The sequence below is a fragment of the Nicotiana tomentosiformis genome, chromosome 11 (assembly GCF_000390325.3).
Source record: "Nicotiana tomentosiformis chromosome 11, ASM39032v3, whole genome shotgun sequence".
NCBI classification, from domain to species: Eukaryota; Viridiplantae; Streptophyta; class Magnoliopsida; order Solanales; family Solanaceae; genus Nicotiana; species Nicotiana tomentosiformis.
In genome coordinates, this window is record NC_090822.1 from 93,650,224 (window position 1) to 93,672,264 (window position 22,041).

The window sequence follows — 22,041 nt, forward strand, 5'->3', positions numbered from 1 at the left end:
AGCGTAGTCAGCCAGCTTCGAGAAGATCGTACTCATGTGCAATTAATTCAATAGGATCGGTTATGAACCCAAGAACGGATAGGAGTACTCATACTCAAGGAAAGGATCCGCAAAGAAAGTAACAAAAATAAGCTATGAGGGACGACGAAAGCTTGAATATAAATCGAGACTTTATATATAATTTTAATATATAATTTTTAAAATTTTAATTTTATAACGATTGACATGCAATACATGTGTATTACGCCGTAACATATAATGCAATCATAAAAAAAACACAATGTGCACTTGCGCTTCACATAAGCTCTTGTGTTATTGCATAAGTTAAATAAATATTTTTATGATGCATTATGTCAAAATTTTATTATCTCTCCATAGAGGTGTAACGACCCGAAATTTCTACCGTCGGGACCATGATGGCGCCTAACATTCCACTTGCTAGGCAAGCCGACGTTAGAGAATTATTAAGCCAATCCTTATTCAATTCAGTAAATAACAATAAATAAGCTAAAATAAAATACAACGAGTGAGGAATAATATAAAAACTTCATTAATTACTACCATACGGATCTGGAGTCACAACTCACGAGCTACTAGAATTTACTACAAACAGAGTCTGAAAAGGGAAAATACATTGTTTTAAAGTAAGAAAACAGTAAATGATAAAACTAGGAAGAGACTTCAGGGTCTAAGGGCGCTAACAGATCTACCTTGGGTCTTCTGACAGCAAATCCAAGCTGCTAAGCCTCACGATCAGCTAGGGCCGGTACCAAAATCTGCACAAGAAGTGCAGAGTGCAGTATCAGTACAACCGACCCCATGTACTGGTAAGTGTCGAGCCTAACCTCGACGAAGTAATGACGAGGCTATGACAAGACACCTACATAACAAACCTGTGCAATTTTATAGTATATGTGTGATGACCCAAAATGTCATCTTTAAATTTAATAATTAATTATATGCTCTAAGATCTTAAAAAGTACTATTTATCATTCCTCGACTTGCGTGCGCAATCCGTAAAAAATTTTCTAGAAAGTTTTTATGTGAAAAATGGATTAAAATATGAATTAGAGCTTTAAAACTCAATTGAGTTGACTTTGGTCAAGATTTTGAGCAAATGGACTCGGATCAGTATTTTGACAGTTCCGGTAGGTCCGTATCGTGATTTGGGACTCGGACGTATGCCCGAAATCAAATTCCGAGGTCCCTAACCCGAGATATAGAATTTTGATGAAAAATTAAAATTTTAAGTTCAAATAGTGATCGGATGTCTAATTATGTACAAATGACCCCGAAATAGAATTTTGATGATTCCAACAGCTCCGTATGTTATTTTGGACTTAGGAGCGTGATCGGAATTTTATTTGGAAGTCCATAGCGAAATTAGGCTTGAAATGGCTAAAATAGGAATTTAAAGTTTGGAAGTTTGACCGGGGAGTTGACCTTTTGATATCGGGGTCAGAATCCAGTTCTAAAAATTTTCATAGCTCTGTTATGTCATTTATGACTTGTGTATAAAATTTGAGGTCAATAGGAGTTGATTTGATAGGTTTCGATATCAAGTGTAGAAGTTAGAAATTTTAAGTTTCATGAAGCTTGAATGGGAGCATAATTCGTGGTTTTAGCGTTGTTTGATGTGATTTAGAGGTTCGACTAAGTTCGTATGATATTTTAGGACTTGTTGGTATATTTGGTTGAGGCCCCGAGGGCTTTGGGTAAGTTTTGGATGGTTAACGGATAAAAAATTGGACTTAAACAGCTACTGCAAATTTTTTCTCTTCAGCTGGAAATTCTGGGCTGTGATCATGCCCAAGATCGAGGCCCAAAAATCAAGGCCCAAAAACCGAGCTCCCGAGATCGAGCTCCCAAGATCGAGCTCCCCTGATCGAGCTCCCTGATTGGACTTGACAGATCTGTAAGTTATAAAAACATAGGCATTCGACCCATTTGCCATTTTTGACAAACTTAGGCTTGAGCAGAGGCGAATTTTGAAAGATTTTCAAGGAAAGACATTTGGGATAAATGATTCCAACTCGGATTTTGTCTATATACACAAATATATCATTATTTTCACTATTTAATTAGTGTTTTGAGATTGAAATTTAATTTTTTTTAGAAATCTCATAGAAACGAATTTTCGAGATTTCGGTATCGATTCAGAATCGGATTTGAGTGAAACTGGCATGGTTGGACTAGTAATTGAATGGGTTGTCGAATTTCTTAACTTTCGCCTAATTCTGAGACGTGGGCCCCAGAGACGAATTTTCAATTAATTTCGGGATTTTTATTAAAAATGTAGTATTTTCTTATAGAATTAATTCCTATAATTTTTAGTGATTGTATCGAATTATTTTGGCTAGATTCGAGCCAGACAGAGTTTGATAATCGTGGAAAAGGCCTTCTAGTGGATTAAATTGGAGAAAGACGAGGTAAGTCTCTTGTCTAATCTTGTGAGGAGGAAATTACCTCATAGGTGATTAAAATTAAATAATTGTTGCTAATTGCGGGGACTACGTATGCACGAGGTGACGAGAGTCCGTGCGCGTAGTTACTATTAATGCTAAAGTCCGGGTAGTTTAGGACTCAAAGCATGAGTAAATTGTGTAAATTGTATTCTTTGTTTAATTAATATTATTTGATATATATATATATATATACACACACACACATATATTGTGAATTGTTAGATAAAAAAATATTAGAGGATGGAAATCTCATATACTTGATTTTTTGTTGTTGTTCTGTTTAAATTTATTTAATTGTTAAGAGAAATTGTTCTTCCTCCTGAATTTATCTTATAACAAATATACTCTCATTCCGGAGGTACATAAGAAAATGTCCTCCTTTCTTGTGGAGCGGGCCGAACGCCTCGGCAGGATAGATGCATCTATGGATCATGTCGCACGTCCCTCTGCAGTGTACATAATATTCTGGATCGGGCCGAACGACCTCGGCAGAAATCATGCTTAATAATAATAATAATTACACGATACTTCGACGGTTTATTGCAGCTTGTAAAGCTATTTGATAAATTGAAAATTCATTGAAATTGAATTGCAGCTTGTAAAGCTATTTGATATATTGGAATTTTATTGAAATTGAAGGATATATATATATATATATATACGGAGAATTGTTGCATATATATATATATATACGGAGAATTGTTGCATTTTGAAGGAATTTAATTATTTATGCTGGTTAAATAAATTATTGTTATATTCTGGGAATCATGCTGATTTAAATATTCTAGTTTTATTTCAATTATTATTATTGACTCATAGTGAGTGTCAAAGTTGGCCATCTCGTCTCTACCACTTCGAGATTAGGCTTGATACTTACTGGGTACATGTTGTTTACGTGCTCATACTACACTTGCTGCACTTTTTGTGCAGAATCTGAGACAGGTACTAGTGGAGGACCTATCATCACATATCCACGTCATCCCGAGGCATAGTGATGAGCTGCATTTCTGAGCCGTTCTGCAGCAACCAGTATCTCTTCTTATATTTACATTCTGTCTATTTCATTTCAGACAATATTCGGAGTTTTGTATAATCTATTAGATGCTCATGCACTTGTGACACTGAGTCTTGGCACACACATTGGTAGAAGTTGGTATTTTATTATTTTCTTGGAATAAAAGTTTAACCAATGTACGTTTGATTTATTAGTTGGCTTGCCTAGCTGTAGTGTTGGGCGCCATCACGACCTATAGGTGAAATTGGGTCATGACAACATGTATAAATAACATCTAAACATGTACTATTGGGAGGGGGAACATGCTGAGGGGAATACGAGATAGGGAACTACAGCAGAATGGTAACTTGAACAGCCAATATACTATGAACCAATAAGAATATTTAAATACAGTAAAGGAAAAATGCACGACATCACCCTTCGTGCTTTTACTCTCAACCTCACCATAAAATCAATAGAAACGACACGACATAACCCTTCGTGCATTAACTCTCATAACATGGCACAACATCACCCTTCGTGCATTAACATGCACAATATGGCACGACATCACTCTTCGTGCATTAACACCCACCATATAGCACAACATCACCCTTCGTACATTAACACTCACGATATGGCACGACATCACCCTTCATGCATTAACAGTCCCCCTTACCATAATGCAATGAACAAATAATAACAGGGAGATAGAATAACAAGTACAAGCCTTACTTCAACATTTGGTTCTACAATATCAACCTCAACTTCGTAATTAATACTCAATTATCACCAGAAGATCCATAAACATGATAAGAACGATCAATTTAACAATACTAGTCTAAACATGGATAACATGAAAAAAGGAAGCTATAATTGCAAGAAACCATGCCCCGCCCGCATGCTTTAACCCGACTACAATACATAAGTAATCATCACCTCACATATACGTTGTTCCCCAATATTTAAACATATAGCAAATAGACAAACAAGTCCTATTCCCTCAAGTCAAGGTTAACCACGACACTTATCTCGCTCCGAAGACCAAACTCAAAACTCAACCACGATTTTCCTTTAGAATCAACCTCCAAACCACTCGTATCTATTCACAAACGACTCAACAATATCAGTTATTGCTAAAGGAATCAATTATAATGCATAAATTTAGATTTCCCAAACTTTCTCCCAAAAAGTCAAAAATCGACCCCGGGCGCCCTTGGTCAAAACCCGACCTTCAGACCAAAATCCATTCACTCGTTCATCCCCTATCGCGATTATATAATTAGTTTCAGAATTCGACCCCAAATTGAGGTCTAAATTCCCAATTTGCAAATACCCCCAATTCTTCCTAAATCCCTAGTTTTCTACCATGAAAGAACAAAGATTAGGGCTAGGAATTTAATGGGTGATGATAGAAATGCAAAAAAATGAGTTAAAGATTACAAACCTATGAATTGATGTTGAGTTTTCTCTTCCAAATCGCACCTAGGCCGAGCTCTAATGGAGAGTTTATGAAAATTGGGTAAAATCCCATTTTGGTTCAGTTTTAAGGTCTGGGCGTCAGGCCTTCTTCGCGTTCGCGAAGGGCCTGCTGCGTTCGCGATGAGAAGCAACCCGAGTGGCTTACGTGGTCATGAGTCCTCCTTTGCGTTTGCGAAGGATGCTCCCCCCGGCCTTCGCGTTCGCGAGCCCATGCTCGCTTTCGCGTAGAAGAATGACTGACCCCTCCCCCAGGTCCCTAAAGTTTCGCGTTCGAGAGAAGCTGGTCGTGTTCTCAAAGGGTAAGGCTCCATTGCTTCACATTCACGACCCATCTACCGCGTTCGTGATGAAGAAAATCTTCCCCAGCCCAGTTCACTCTTCGCGTTCGCGAGAGTACCTTCGCGAATGCGAAGAAGAACACACTAGCTATCAGTTGAAGCAAAACATCATATTTTTCTAAGTCCAATTAACCCTGTAGCCTATCCGAAACTCACCTGAGCCCTCAAAACTCCAAACCAAACATGCACACAAGTCCTAAAACATCGTACGAACTCTCTCTCGCGATCAAAACACCAAAATAACACCTAGAACCACGAATCAGACACCTAATCAAATTTTCAAGAAAACTTTAAAACTTCTATTTTCACAACCGAACGTCCGAATCACATCAAATCAACTCCGTTTCTCATCAAATTTCACAAACAAGTCATAAATATAATAATGGACCTGTACCGGGCTCCGGAATCAAAATACAGACCCGGTTTTGACAGTACCAAACATCAGTCAATTCTAAAAATCATTAAACTTTCAAACTTTTAATTTTTTATTAAAATTCCATATCTCAAGCTAGAAACCTCGGAATTCGATTCCGGGCATATGCCCAGTTCACAAATTACGATACAGACCTACCAGAATCGTCCAAATACGGATCCGGGTCTGTTTTCTCAAAACATTGACCAAAGTCAACTTAAATGAATTTCTAAGGCAAAATTCTTATTGTTTTATCAGTTTTAGCATATAAGCCTTCCGGAAGAATACCGGACTGTGCACGAAAATCGAGAAAGGCCAAAATGAGGTTTTTGAGACCTCAAAACACAGAATTTGGTTCTAAAATATAAGATGACCTATTGGGTCATTACATTCTCCACCTCTAAAACAACCGTTCGTCCTCGAAAGGACATAGAAAAGTATCTGAGCTGGTGAAAAGATGTGGATATCTACTCCGCATATCTGACTCGGACTCCTAAGTAGCTGCCTCAACAAGCTGACCTCTCAACTGCACTCTAAGTGAAGGATAACTCTTAGACCTCAGCTGATGAACCTGCTGAGCTAGAATACCGGCTCCTCCTCGTAAGTCAAATCCTTATCCAACTGGACAGAGCTGAAATCTAACATGTGGGACAGATCGCCGTGATACTTCCGGAGCATGGACACATGGAACACCGGATGAAGTGTTGATAAGCCCAGTGGCAACACAAGCATGTAAGCCACCTCTCCCACTCTCTCCAGAATCTCAAAAGGTCCGATATACCTAGGGCTGAACTTGCCCCTCTTTTTGAATCTCATTACACCCTTCATGGGTGATACCCGAAGCAACACTCTCTCTCCGACCATGAATGCAACATCACGAACTCTACGGTTGACATAACTCTTCTGCCTGGACTGAGCTATGTGAAGTCGATCCTGAATAATCTTAACCTTATCCAAGGCATCCTGTACTTGATCTGTACTCAACAACCATGCCTCCCCCGCCTCGAACCATCCAACTGGAGACCGGCACCGCCTACCGTATAATGCCTCATATGGAGCCATCTGAATGCTAGACTGGTAGCTATTATTGTAGGCAAACTCTGCAAGGGGCAAGAGCTGATCCCACGATCCTCCGAAGTCCATAACACATGCGCGAAGCATATCCTCCAAGATCTGAATAGTGCGCTCGGACTGTCCGTCCGTCTGAGGATGAAATGTTGTACTCAACTCAACCCGCGTGCCCAACTCACACTGTACTGCCCTCCAGAAGTGCGAGATGTACTGCATACCTCGATCAGAAATGATAAACATTGGCACACCGTGAAGACGGATGATCTCGCGGATGTAAATCTCTGCCAACTGCTCCGAAGAATAGGTAACTGCCACATGAATGAAATGCGCTGACTTAGTCAACCTGTCCACAATAACCCAAACAACATCGAACTTTCTCTGAGTCCGTGGGAGTCCAACAACAAAATCCATAGTGATACGTTCCCACTTCTACTCAGGAATCTCTATCCGCTGAAGCAAACCACCAGGTCTCTGATGCTCATACTTTACTTACTGATAATTTAGACACCGAGCTACATAAGCAACTATATCTTTCTTCATCCTCCTCCACCAATAATGTTGCTGCAAGTCCTGATACATCTTGGCGGTGCCTGGATGAATAGAATATCGGGAACTGTGGGCCTCCCCAAGAATCAACTCAAGAAGTCCATCCACATTAGGCACACAAATATGACCCTGCATCCTCAAAACTCCGTCATCTCAAATAGTAATCTTCTTGGAACCACCGTGCCACATTGTATCCCTAAGGACCAACAAATGAGGGTCGTCATACTGCCAATCTCTGATGCGCTCAAACAAAGAAGACCGAGCAACTGTACAAGCTAGAACACGACTGGGGTCTTAAATATCCAACCTCGCAAACTGGTTAGTTAAAGTCTGAACATCTGATGCAAGCGGCCTCTCACCGACTGGAATGAACGCAAGGCTGCCCATATTCCCTGCCTTTCTACTCAAGGCGTCGGCCACCACATTGGCCTTAACGAGGTGGTACAAAATAGTGATATCATAGTCTTTCAATAGTTCCAACCACCTCCTATACCTCAAATTGATATCCTTTTGCTTGAACAAATACTGAAGGCTCCGATGATCCATGAAAACCTCACACGACACACCGTAAAGATAGTGCCTCCAAATCTTCAGCGCATGAACAATGGCTGCCAACTCTAAGTCATGGACAAGGTAATTCTTCTCATGAACCTTTAACTACCGTGACACATATGCAATCACCCTGCCTTTTTGCATCAATACCGCACCGAGCCCTACACGGTACATATCATAATATACCGTATATGATCCTGAACCTGTGTGAAACACCAATACTGACGTTGTAGTCAAAGCAGTCTTGAGCTTATGAAAGCTCGCCTCACACTCGTATGACCATCTGAACGGGGCACCCTTCTGGGTCAACCTGGTCAACGAGGCTGCTATAGATGAAAACCCCTCCACAAATCGACGGTAATAACCCGCCAAACCCAAGAAACTCCTGATCTCCGTAGCTGCAGTGGGTCTAGGCCAGTTCTGAACTGCCTCAATCTTCTTAGGATCTACCTGAATTCCCTCTACTGATACGACGTGACCCAAGAAAGTGACTGAATCTAACCAAAACTCACACTTTGATAATTTAGCATACAACTGGCTGGCTCTCAGAGTCTGAAGTACAATCCTGAGATGCTACTCATGCTCCTCTCGACTGCGGGAGTAGATCAAGATATCATCAATAAACACGATCACAAAGGAGTCCAAATAAGGTTTGAACACTCGGTTAATCAAATCCATGAATGTTGCTGGGGCATTTGTCAACCCAAAGGACATCACCAGAAACTCATAATGCCCATAACGAGTCCAAAAAGCTATCTTAGGGACATAAGATTCCCTAATCCTCAACTGATGGTAGCCAGATCTCAAATAATCTTCGAAAATACCTTGTCACCCTGAAGCTGATCAAATAAATCATCAATCCTCGACAATGGATACTTGTTCTTGATGGTGACTTTGTTCAACTGCCGATAATCTATACACATCCTCATCGATCCATATTTCTTCTTCACGAACAACACGGGTGCACCACAGGGAGAGACACTAGGTCTAATGAAGCCCTTATCAATCAAATCTTGCAACTGTTCCTTCAATTCTTTCAACTCTGGCGGGTCCATACGGTATGACAGAATTGAAATGGACTGAGTGCATGGAGCCTAGTCAATACAGAAATCAATATCCTGTCGGGTGGCATCCCCGGCAGGTCTGCAGGAAATACCTCTGGAAACTCACGTACAACTGGCACCGAATTCATGGAAGGAACCTCCGCACTAGAATCGTAGACATAAGCCAAATAAGCCAGACACCCCTTCTCGACCATATGTCAAGCCTTCATATAAGAAATAACCCTGATGGTAGAATGACCAGGAGTCCCTCTCCACTCTAATCGAGGCAACCCTGGAAAGGCTAAGGTCACCGTCTTGGCATGACAATCTAATATAGCATGATAAGGCGACATCCAATCCATACCCAAAATGACATCAAAATCCACCATATCAAGAAGTAGAAGATTTGCACGAGTCTCAAGACTCCCAATGGTGACCACACACAAACGATAAATATGATATACAATAATAGCATCTCCCACATATGTGGACACATACACAGGAGCACTCAAAGAATCACGAGGTACAACCAAATATGAAGCAAAATAGGATGACACGTAGGAATAAGTGGAACCCAGATCAAATAGAACTGAAGCATCTCTACTACAAACTGAAATTGTACCTGTGATAATAACGTCAGATGACTCAGCCTGAGACATAGTTAGAAAAGCATAACACTAGGGCTGGGCCCCATCACCTAGAACTACGTCCCTGAGATGACCTCTAGCTGGCTGGCCTCTACCTCTAACGGCCTGACCTCCACCTCTAATAGTCTGGCCTCTACTTATGGCTGCCTGACCTCTGCCTCTGGCTGGCTGAGTAGGTGGTGCGACAACTGGTGCCGAAACCATGGCACGAGAACCCTGATGCTGTGAGCTGCCCGATGCCCGAGGGAAAAATCTAGCAATGTTCCTCGAATCGCCACAGGTATAACAGGACCTCGGCTGCTGTGACTGCTTATCCTAAAACTGACCTTGTCGACCTGAGTAACCACCCTGAAAATGCTGGAGCAGAGGTGCACTAATAGTAGCTAGTAGTGCACTGTAGGCTAGCTGGTCGGAATAAGGCATATGAGGGCCACGTCCACCTGAAGCATCATGGGATGCCTGGAGTGCTGAATGAAATGGCTGGGAGGATGGCCTCTACCAAAAGTACCCCTACCTCCAGATGAGTCACCGCTGAACCCCCCCGAAATGATGTGGTCTCTTGTCAGACCCCTGACCTCCCTGACAAGAACCATCTCGATTTGCCTGGCGACATTAGCAGCCGCCTGAAAAGAAATCTTACTCCCAGTCTCCTTAGCCATCAACAATCTGATAGGCTGAGCAAGTCCGTCCATAAACCTCCTCACCCTCTATCTCCCGGTAGGAAGCAGAAGAAGAGCATGACGGGCCAAATCCACAAAACGGGTCTCATACTGGGTAACAGTTATACTGCCCTACTGGAGACGCTCGAACTGACGAAGGTGCTCCTCTCTCTCTTAGTGTGATAGGGAGAAACTTCTCTAGACAGAGCTGAGAGAACTGGTCCTAAGTAAGAGCAGGCGATCCAGTTGGTCTGGTCAACAAATAATCTCTCCACCATTTCTTGGCGGAACCAGTCATCTAAAATGCAGCAAAATCGACCCCATTGGTCTCCACTATACCCATATTCCGTAGCACCTCATGACAACTTTCAAGATACTCCTGGGGATCCTCTGAAGAAGCACCACTGAAGTAAACCGGAAAGAGCTTGGAAAACCTGTCCAATCTCCATAAAGCCTCAGAAGACATAGTTGACCCATCGCCGGCCTGTGCCGCAATAACCGACTGAACTACTCCGACTGGATGAGCTGCTGGAGTCTGATACTGGGGAGCTATCTGCTCGGGAGTGTGAGTAGTAGGAGTCTATGCTTCTCCTCCAGTCTGAGAGACGGCTGGTGCCATGGGGAATGCGCCAGTCTGGGCCACGATCTCCATAAGGTCCACCAAATGGACAAAAGCATCCTGAAGTACTGTGGTGGCAATGAACCCCTACGGAACCTGAGCTGTCCCGACCGGAACAGTCTGGGCTGGAACCTCTTCATCAAACTCTACGTGAGGCTCCACCGCTAGTGCTGCTGCTCGAGCTCTTGGCTGAGCTCTGTCATGCCTCAGCCTTTGGTACGACCTCGGCATCTACATCTGACCCTTAGGAGCTGCCACTGGAGGATCTGGCTGCTGCTCAGCTGAAGATGCGGTGCGTGTTCTTGCCATCTGCTGAAGGACAATAACAGAAGAGCTCAATCAGCAATGATAGAATAAAATCGCACGACATAAAAGAATACAAGTGAAATTTGTTCCTAAACTTCATAGCCTCTAGAAGATAAGTACAGACGTCTCCGTACCGATCCTCCAGACTCTACTAAGCCTGCTTGTGAGTTGTGAGACCTAGGCAACCTAGTGCTCTGATAGCAATTTGTCACGACCCTGAATTTCCACCATCGGGACCGTGATGGTGCCTAACATTCCACTTGCTACGCAAGCCGACGTTAGAGAATTATTAAACCAATCCTTATTCAATTCAGTAAATAATAATAAATAAGCTAAAATTCAATACAACGAGTGCAGAATAATATAAAAACATCATTAATTACTACCACCCGCATCTGGAGTCACAACTCACGAGCTACTATGATTTACTACAAACAGAGTCTAAAAAGGGAAAATGCACTGTTTTGAAGTAAGGAAACTATAAATGATAAAACTAGGAAGAGACTCCAGGGTCTGCAGACGCCAACAGATCTACCTTGGGTCTCCTGACAGCAAATCCAACCTGCTAAGCCTCATGATCAGCTAGGGCCGGTACCAAAATCTTCACAAGAAGTTCAAAGTGCAGTATCAGTACAACCGAACCCATGTACTGGTAAGTGTCGAGCCTAACCTCGATGAAGTAGTGACGAGGCTGTGACAAGACACCTACATAACAAACCTGTGCAATTTTATAGTATATGTACAAATAATAACTAAACATGTACTATTGGGATGGGGAACATGCTGAGGGGAATACGAGATAGGGAACTACAACAGAATGGTAACTTGAACAACCAATATACTATGAACCAATAAGAACAAGTAAATACAGTAAAGGAAAAATGCACGACATCACCCTTCGTGCTTTTACTCTCAACCTCACCATAAAATCAATAGAAATGACACGGCATCACCCTTCGTGCATTAACTCTCATAACATGGCACGACATTACCCTTCGTGCATTAACACGCACAATATGGAATGACATCACCCTTCGTGCAATAACACTCACAATATGGCACGGCATCACCCTTCGTGCATTAAAACTCACAATATGGCACGACATCACCCTTCGTGCATTAACACTCCCCCTTACCATAATGCAATGAACAAATAACAACAGGGAAATAGAATAACAAGTACAATCCTTACTTCAACATTTGGTTCCACATTATCAACCTCAACTTCGGAATCAATACTCAATTATCAACAGAAGATCCATAAACATGATAAGAACGATCAATTTAACAATAATAGTCTAAACATGGATAACATGAACAAAGGAAGCTATACTTGAGAAACCAAGCCCCGCCCGTATGCTTTAACCCAACTACAACGCATAAGTACTCGTCACCTCATATATACGTTGTTCTTAAACATATAGCAAATAGACAAACAAGTCCTATTACCTCAAGTCAAGGTTAACCACGACACTTACCTCGCTCCGAAGACCAAACTCAAAGCTCAACCACGGTTTTCCTTTAGAATCCACCTCCAAAACACTCGTATCTATCCACAAACGACTCAACAATATCAATTATTGCTAAAAGAATCAATTATAATGCATAAATTTAGATTTCCCAAACTTTCTCCCCCAAAAAGAAAAAATTGACCCCGGGCCCGCTTGGTCAAAACCTGAGGTTCGGACCAAAATCCATTCACCCATTCACCCCCGAGCCCGATTATATAATTAGTTTCGGAATCCGACCCCAAATTGAGGTTTAAATCCCAATCTGCAAAAACCCTCAATTCTTCCTAAATCCCTAGTTTTCCACCATGAAAGAACGAAGATTAGGGTTAGGAATTTAATGGGTGATGATAGAAATGGTAGAAAATGAGTTAAAGAGTATAAATCTATGAATTGATGCTGAGTTTTCTCTTCAAAATCGCATCTAGGCCGAGCTCTAATGGAGAGTTTATGAAAAATGGGTAAAATTCCTTTTTTGGTTCTGTTTTAAGGTCTGGGCATCAGGCTTTCTTCGCATTCGCGAAGGGCCTGCCGCGTTTGCGATGAGCAGCAGCCCGAGTGGCTTACACGTTCGCGAAGGCTACTCCCCCTGGCCTTCGCGTTCGCGAGCCCATGCTCGCGTTCGCATAGAAGAATGACTAACCCCTCCCCCAGGTCCCTAAAGTTTCGCGTTCACGAGAACGAGCAGGTGGGGGTCATCATATTGACACTCCCTGTTACGGTCATAAAGAGAAGACCTGGATACCACACAAGCCAATACACGACTTTGCTCCGAAATATCTAATATGACAAGCTGGCCTGAACATCCAATGCCAAAGGTCTATATATTGCTGGAAGATATGCTAAACTCCCCAAATTCTCCGCCCGGCGACCCAAAGCATCGACCACCACATTGGCCTTCCCCGGATGGTACAAAATAGTAATATCATAGTCCTTGAGAAGCTCCAACTATCTCCGCTGGCGCAAATTAAGATCCTATTTCTTGAACAAGTGCTGCAAACTGCAGTGATCAGTATAGATCTCACAATGAACCAGTACAAATAGTGCCGCCAAATCCTTAAGACATACACAATAGCTGCTAATTCAAGGTCATGGACATGATATTTCTTGTCATGAGTCTTTAACTGGCGCGAGGCATAGGCAATCACCCTACTCTCCTGCATCAGGACACATCCAATACCTACCCTCGAAGCATCACAATACACGGTGTATGAACCTGAAGCTGACGGTAGAACTAGAACTGTAGTTGTGGTCAAAGCAGTCTTGAGCTTCTGGAAGCTCTCCTCACACTCATCCGACCACTTGAATGGAGCACCCTTTTGGGTTAATTTGGTCAAGGGTGATGCAATAGATGAAAATTCCTCCACAAAGCGACGGTAATAGCCCACCAAACCAAGGAAGCTCCTAATCTCCATGGCTAAGGACGGTCTAGGCCAACTCTGCACCGCTTCTATCTTCTTCGGATCCACCTGAATACCCTCACTGGACACCACGTGCCCAAAGAATGCTACTGAACCAAGCCAAAACTCACACTTGGAGAACTTTGCATAAAGCTTCTCCCCCCTTAATCTCTGTAATATAATCCTCAGATGCTGAGCATGCTCCTCCTGGCTACGGGAGTACACCAGGATGTCATCAATGAATACAATAACGAATGAGTCCAAATAGGGTTGGAATACACTGTTCATCAATTGCATGAACGATGCTGGGGCATTGGTCAGCCCAAAAGACATCACTAAGAACTCATAATGGCCATATTGGGTCCTAAAACCTGTCTTAAGAATATCCGAATCCCGAATCTTCAACTGGTGATACCCAGACCTCAAATCGATCTTGGAGAACACCCTCGCTCCCTGAAGCTGGTCAAATAGATCATCAATACGAGGCAAAGGATACTTGTTCTTGACGGTGACCTTGTTTAACTGCCTGTAATCAATTAACATCCTCATGGAGCCATCCTAGGCCGAATAAACCCCTTATCAAGGAGTTCCTGAAGCTGTCCTTTCAACTCCGCCGGTGCGATACGATACGGTGGGATAGAAATGGGCTGAGTGCTCGGCACCAAATCAATACCAAAGTCAATATCCCTGTCAGGCGGCATGCCTGGCAGGTCTGCAGGAAACACACTCGAAAAATCACGTACCACCGGAAAAGAATCAATGGTAGGGGTCTCTGCACTAACATCCCTCATAAAATCCAAATACGATAGACAACCCTTCTCAACCATACGCTGAGCCTTCAAATATGAAATCACCCTACTAGGTACATAGTCTATAGACAGCTCCACTCAACCCTTGGCAACCCCAGCATCACCAACGTCACGGTCTTAGTGTGACAATCTAGAACAACATGACATGGAGACAACCAATCCATATCTAATATCATATCAAAATCAACCATACTGAGTAGTAAAAGGTCCACTCGGGGTCTCCAGACCCCCAATAGTCACCACACAGGACCGATATACACGATTCACAACAATAGTACCTCCCACAGGAGTAGATACATGCATAGATGAGACTAAGGACTCATGGGGCATGTCCAGATAATGATAAAAAATATGACGACACATATAAATAGGTGGAACTAGGGTCAAATAATACAGAAGCATCTCGATGACATATGGAAATAATACCTGTGATCACTGTGTCTAAAGAAATGCCATCTGGTCTGGCAGGGAGTGCATAGAAATGGGCCTGACCATCACCTGATCGGCCTACCCCTCTAGAGCGACCCTTAGTTGACTGACCTACACCCCGAGTTGGCTGGACGAGTGGTGAAGTAACTGGTACTGAAGTCGAAGGCTGACTCTTCTGCTGAGATGAACCTCCCGTAAGGCGGGGACAATACCTCTTGATATGACCCAAATCTCCACACTCAAAGCAACCTCTACCGGCCACTGGCGGTGGGGACTGAAGGGAGCCCCGAGCACAGGGATACCCGCTAGAAGGCCCTGACATAGATGAACCTTGAGTTGATAGTGCACGAGACGAACTCTGAGCTGGAAGGGCACTAAGAGATGAGTGGCCCTGCTGAGAACTGTGAGAACCATGGCCAGATGATGCACCACGATGAACTGACGGGCCGTCTGAGCATGCCTGTAAGGACGACCTCTGCCGTGGTGAAACTAATCCCTAGAAGGAACACCACTAAATCTCCCCTGACCACGAGGCCTTTTTTCCTCCCTCTTGACCCGCTCCTGACTGCGAACCATCTTAATTTGCCGAGAAATATCGACAACCTCATCAAAAGTAGCACCGTACACTCTCTCTCTGGTCATAAGCAATTGCAGCTGATAAGTGAGGCCATCTATAAACCTCTTGATCTTCTCCATGTATGTGGGAACCAGCCGGATAGCATGACAGGCTGACTCTGAGAATCACATATCATACTGCGTCACAGACATATCACCCTAACGAAGCTGCTCAAACTGCCTGCGCAACTCCTCTCTGCAGGACTGAGGCACGAACTTCTCCAGAAAGATAATGGAGAACTGCTGCCAAGTAAAGGGTGCTGCGTCGACCGGCCTATGCCTCTTGTAATCCTCCCAATAACTTAAGGCAGCCCTAGAGAACTGGAAAGTAGTGAATGAGATCCCACTGGAAAGTATCCAAGAAACCCTGTGCATCTTCGCCCTCTCCACCACTTAAAGATGGAGGCTGGAGTCTCCCAAACCTCTCCAATCTATGCTTCTCATCCTCAGGCGTAGCATGAATCACATAGTCCTGAACAACTGCAACCGGTTGGGCTGGTGGCGCCCCCGGTGTCTGGAATCCCTATACCACCTGCTCTGGTGTGTGGCCAGTGGGAGTCTGAGCACCTCGCCCGACTTGAGAAGTGGTTGCTGTGGCCGGAACAGAGACCGCCTGAGCAAGACTGGTACACGTGGTCAGAATCTGAGCTAAGGCCTCCTGAAAGCCTGGAATCACAATAGGCACAGGTGGTGCCTGAGCTAGTGCATCAACAACTGGAATCTGGTCCTGATCTGGGGCAACTAGTGGATCTGAAGGTACTGCCCTAGCTGCTATGCGGGCTGCACCTCTGCCCCTACCGTGGACTCTACCGTGCCCTCGGGTCCTCACTATCTGTGAGAGATTGAAACAACAAATGTTTAGTTACTAGAATCAATAGATTTGCATGACAAGAATTCAATAGTGTGGAGTTTCCTAAGGGTTTTGCAACCTCTCGAAGATAAGTACAGACGTCTCCGTACCGATCCGCAAGACTCTACTAAACTCGCTCATGACTCATGAGACCTATGTAACCTAGGCTCAATACCAACTTATCACGACCCAAAATCAACCGTCGTGATGGCGCCTATCGTGGAACTAGGACAGCCTCAACTCAACAACCCAACACCAACAACAATAAGTTTGAACATGTTAACGGAAGCATTTGACATTAAAGAAAAACTGTTTGAAGCATAAGAAAATCCCAAAGTGATATAATCCAGCCCAAAACCAGGGTGTCACTGAGTACATGAGCATCTAGATCAGAAATACAGTCTACTACAGTGTCTAGAGATATAAACTGAAAGTATGACAAAGATAAAGAAGGAGAGTCAAGGCCTGCGAACGCAGTGCAACTACCTTAATAGTCTCCAAAACTCTAGGATCCTCAATCAGCAACCGCCACTACGACCGGTATCGCCTGGATCTGCACACGAGGTGCATGGAGTAACGTGAGTACACCAACTCAGTAAGTAACAAGTCCAAACTTTGGACTGAAAGGTAGTGACGAACTCAACCTCAACAGGTATAACAGAAATAAATGTGCAGAAATATAGGCATGCTTTCAAGTCAAATATACAACTCAAAACAGTAAAGGAAATACAAATCTGTACAATGTAAGGTATAAAACTCAGCTATCTCTATGTGCCAATGCACAGACTGTATGAAATGCACCATGTATATAGCCATCCGACCCAGGGAAATCCATCTCAGAACATATACAACACTGACTATAAGTCACCAGTACCGAGGAAAAAGGGCAATCCAACCCTGTGGATAAATCCATCTCCAGGTATCAAGTACTTCAGACAAATCCATGTCTAGGGAAATCCATCCCTCAATACTATCATCCGCGCTCACTAGGGGTGTGTTACAGACTCCGGAGGGCTCCTACAACCCAATCATTATCATAATCATCAATATAACCACTACGGCGTGCAGCCTGATCCCATAACTGTCACTCATAACCAGACGCTCGGCCTCACTCAGTCATCAACCTTTCCTGTCTCACCACGGGCTCACAATGTCATGAAAATAACCCGAAACAATGATATGATGAATCAATAAATAACTGAGTCCGATATATGATATAAAAATGTATGATCATGACTGAGTATGGAATAGTAAATGAAACTAGTGAGATGACAGCAAGAAACGACTGCTAAGGGTCTAACCAATCGCGGCACAAAGCCTAAACATGATATCTAGCACGATATACAACTCAACTACTTTATCACCTAATGAAAACATGGATATCAACAGGATAGAGTCACTAAACAGTGCCATGGAATCACCCAGGTCACAATTCTCACAGTGCACGCCCCCACGCTCGTCACTTGGTATGTGCGTCACCTCAATACCAATCACATAGCATATAATTCGGGGTCTTGAACCCTCAGAATCAAGTTTGAAAATGTTACTTACCTCAAACCAAGTAAAGTCCTACTCCGGAATGCCCTTGCCTCTCAAGTCGGCCTCCGAACGTCCCGAATCTAGCCACAAGTAATACAATACGATCAATTTAGGCTAAAGGAATCAATTCCACAAGAAAAATACCAAATTATAGCCAAAATCCGAAATCTGCTCAAACCCGGTCCCCGGGCCCACGTCTTGGAATCCAAAAAAAATCACAAAACCCGAAAGCCCATTCACTCACGAGTCTAGTCATACCAAATTTACCAAAATCCGACAACAAAATCCCCTTCAAAACCTCAAAATTCCATCTCAAGAACTCTTCCACTTTTTCTCCAATTTTTCACCCAAATCACAATTTAGATGATACAAATCAAGATATAATCATGGAATTTAATCAAAACCAAGTGAGAAACACTTAACCCAATCAACTCCGAGAAAATCCCTTCAAGAATCGCCCAAATCCGTGATCTCTAGCTCAAAATATGAAAAATGCTCAAACCCTCGATTTTGAATTTAACACTGTCTGCCCAGATTTCCTTCTTCGCAAACACGACCGTCCTCTCGTGTTCGCGTAGACCAACTTGACTACCTCTCCACTTTACTCTTCGGGAACACGACACATGCTTCGTGAACGCGATGCTTTACTAGCTCATACCTTTGCGAACGTGACCACCACCTCGCGAACACGTAGAACAAGGACCTGGGGTCCTCAACTGCCTCACTCCTTTTTGCGAACGCGACCCTGCTCCCATATTCGCGATGCACACGCAGGCCACACCTTTGCGTTCGCATCCTCCCCTTCGCAAACGCGAAGAACAAAATTTCACCACTCAGAAAACACTCTTTGAACGCGAGGGCCCACTAGCGAATGCGAAAGAGGAAACAAGAAGAATGCAGCAGCAGATATCAACAATCTCACCAAGGCTAAAAATGATCCATTAACCACTCGAAACTCACCCGAGGCCCTCGGGAACTCAACCAAACATACCAACGCTTCCTATAACATCATACGAATTTAGTCGAATCTTTAAATCACCTTCAACAATACCAAAAACATGAATTACACATGGATTCAATCCTAATGAACTTAGAAATTTTCGAATTCCACAAACGACGCCGAAACCTACCAAACCACGTCTGAATGACCTCAAATTTTGCATACAAGTCAGAAATGTCACCACAAACCTACTCCAACTTCTGTAAATCCAATCTGACCCCGATATCAAAATTTTCACTACCAGCCAAAATCGCCAAAATTCTAACTTTCGCCAATTCAAGCCTAATTCTACCACAGACCTCCAAATCACATTTCGGATGCGCTCCTAAGTCCAAAATCACCCAACGGAGCTAATGGAACCATCAAAATTCAAATTCAAGGTTGTTTACACATAAGTCAACTTTCGGTCAACGTTTCCAACTTAAGCTTTCAATTAAGAGATTATGAGTCTCAATTCAGTTCGTAAATTGAACCAACTTACTCGATATATCACAATATAGCTGAAGAACACAAAAAGAAGCAGAAATGGAAAAAACGGGGCTATAACTCTCGAAACGACCGGCCAGGTCGTTACACATATTACCACTAGCATACGTCGTTGTTGATTCAAAAAATGAAGCATCATGGAGGTGATTTTTTGAGCAATTCAAATATGCATATGGTGAAAAACTAAATATATGTGTTGTTTTGGACCAAAATGAGAGTGTCTTGAAGGCAACATCTATTGTTTATACCAGAATGCCACATTATGCTTGCATGTGGTATATTTGAAAAAATGCAAGGTCAAAGTTTAAGAAGGGTCATCTAAAGTTAAGCGAATTGTATTTTTCCATGGCACGATCATACACGCTTGATGAATTTAATGAAAGAATGTCAAAGATTGAAGAGATCGACACACGTGTTAAAGCATACCTATATGATATTGGCTATCATAGATGGTCTCGGGGTACATTCTACAGTGAATAGAACGTGGACGATGACATCAAACATTGCAGAGTCATTGAATATGGTAACCAAATATGCAAGAAAGTTCCCCGTAGTAGAACTATTAGAGTACATGAGGACTCTTCTTGAACGTTGGACTAATGAAAAGTTATTGAATGCAAAGTGTACGTTCACATACCTCGGGAAAAAATACAACAAAGAGCTAGAGGACAACCAGACATTATCACAGAACGTGAGAGTAAGCTATAGCCAATAACATCAGATCATTAATTCCATCAAACTAAATATATACTGTTAATTTTAGAAAAGTTGTTGTATAATTGTAGTTATTTTATTTTGTATCTGTTGCTGACAACTTATTGTGTGTTTGTAATGAAATTGTAGGCGAGGGCTTCAATAGATTATATCCATACTGTGATAGATGGTGTGAAACGCTTCATTGTTTGCCTTCAAAACAAGAGATGTAGTTGTGGACAATTCCAGCTTGATGAACTTTCTTGTGCACATGCTTTGGCGGCTATGAGGCACAAGAGCGAATATTATGAAAACTATTGCTCTCCTTATTACATGAGGGAGAGCTTTATGCAGACTTATGAAATACCAGTAGACCCGCCGCCTGACCAAAGCAAATGGAATATGCCACAACATATAGCTGAAGAAGTTGTAAAGCCACTTACTGGGAAAAAGCAGCAAGTGAGACCTCAAAAATAAAGATACAAATCATATGATGAAGTAAATGCGAAAAAGTACAAGGTTTCATGTGGCAACTACAGAGTAGAAGGGCATAACAAAAGATCTTGTAGGAATGCTCCCAAAAGAAAATAAAAATTGATACAGTTGATGATAATTTGTCCTTTAAGACACATGAAGTTGTATTTGTTCTGTTATGAAGAATTATAGTTGTGGTGTAAATGTATTGCTAATATGAATAAACATTGTCTCATATAATGAATGTTTGCTAAAAAGATTTCAACTTTTAATGCAATTGATTTGTAGTTGTTTTGTTCAAATACTGGGTTTATTTATTATTTTTAGCCTTTCCTAACAACACTGCTAAATTGAATAGATTATGTATTTTTATATAGTAATTGTAGAAATAATTGTAGTTATGCTGTAAAAAAATTATATAGTACCAATATCGAGATCAAGTACTAAAAACTTTCAACCAAAGAAAAAGCCACAAATATTTTCTATTCTATGTAGAATTCTAGACAAAATAACAACACAAAAGGTAAAATAACTATAGCATAAATCTGCTACAAATAAATTGCAGCTGACTCCTTCTTAATAAATAATTTGCCTACAGCTTTACTACAATCCAGCTATATCTAAACATTTTAACTATATTTTTTCTACTGGAAAGGGCAACTAATTCTTCTTTTTCCGGACTTGTGTTCTCTCATCCACTGCTGGTGCCCTTTTTCTTCTTTCTAATCTTCCAGTCACCTCACTTTCACTAATAGCGTCGATGGTGTTGATCAATATCAGGAAGGTCTTCCTTTGAAATTGATAACTCTCCAATGCTGACATATTCTGAAAATGCCGCCACGTATACATCACAGTCACTGCAAAAAATAATAGCTGAAAAGTTTTAGCATTCAATGTAAAATACAATTAGTTAAAATAGATAGAAGGAAAGCAATACATACAGTGATCCTTCTTTTTGTTGGGGTATCTCACCGACCAACCACTGAATGTCACATAGAAGCCGGTGCATGACAAGTAGAAGGGGATCATAATAGCAAACTTGTCGACAACAGATTCAACAAGTTTGTGATTTCGTGAAGAGACCATAGAATCATAAGCATATAG

The 22,041-nt window shown here is 42.2% G+C and overlaps 2 protein-coding genes across 2 annotated transcripts; one reads left to right on the forward strand and one right to left on the reverse strand.

Moving 5' to 3' along the window:
- Nucleotides 1-15,769: 15,769 nt before the first annotated feature.
- Nucleotides 15,770-16,270, reverse strand: LOC138901859 (uncharacterized). The gene is made up of 2 exons (XM_070189655.1): nt 16,060-16,270; nt 15,770-16,014 (listed from the first exon to the last, which is right to left on the reverse strand). Exons 1-2 carry the CDS (start codon nt 16,268-16,270, stop codon nt 15,770-15,772), a joined length of 456 nt encoding a protein of 151 aa, XP_070045756.1.
- Nucleotides 16,271-20,260: 3,990 nt separating this feature from the next.
- LOC104119949 (uncharacterized) lies at nt 20,261-21,601 on the forward strand. The gene is made up of 3 exons (XM_009631584.2): nt 20,261-20,467; nt 20,614-20,922; nt 21,536-21,601. Exons 1-3 carry the CDS (start codon nt 20,261-20,263, stop codon nt 21,599-21,601), a joined length of 582 nt encoding a protein of 193 aa, XP_009629879.2.
- The last annotated feature ends 440 nt before the right edge of the window (nt 21,602-22,041 follow it).

Excerpts from the sequence above, each read along its gene's own strand:
- LOC138901859 (XM_070189655.1), bottom strand. The coding sequence starts at position 16,270 with ATGCACAGGGTTTCTTGGATACTTTCCAGTGGGATCTCATTCACTACT. Across the intron at positions 16,015-16,059 it reads CAGGCAGTTTGAGCAGCTTC|AGTCAGCCTGTCATGCTATC; the intron begins GTTAGGGTGATA and ends TGTGATTCTCAG.
- LOC104119949 (XM_009631584.2), top strand. The coding sequence starts at position 20,261 with ATGACATCAAACATTGCAGAGTCATTGAATATGGTAACCAAATATGCA. Across the intron at positions 20,468-20,613 it reads CATTATCACAGAACGTGAGA|GCGAGGGCTTCAATAGATTA; the intron begins GTAAGCTATAGC and ends ATGAAATTGTAG. Across the intron at positions 20,923-21,535 it reads TTACTGGGAAAAAGCAGCAA|CTTTACTACAATCCAGCTAT; the intron begins GTGAGACCTCAA and ends ATTTGCCTACAG.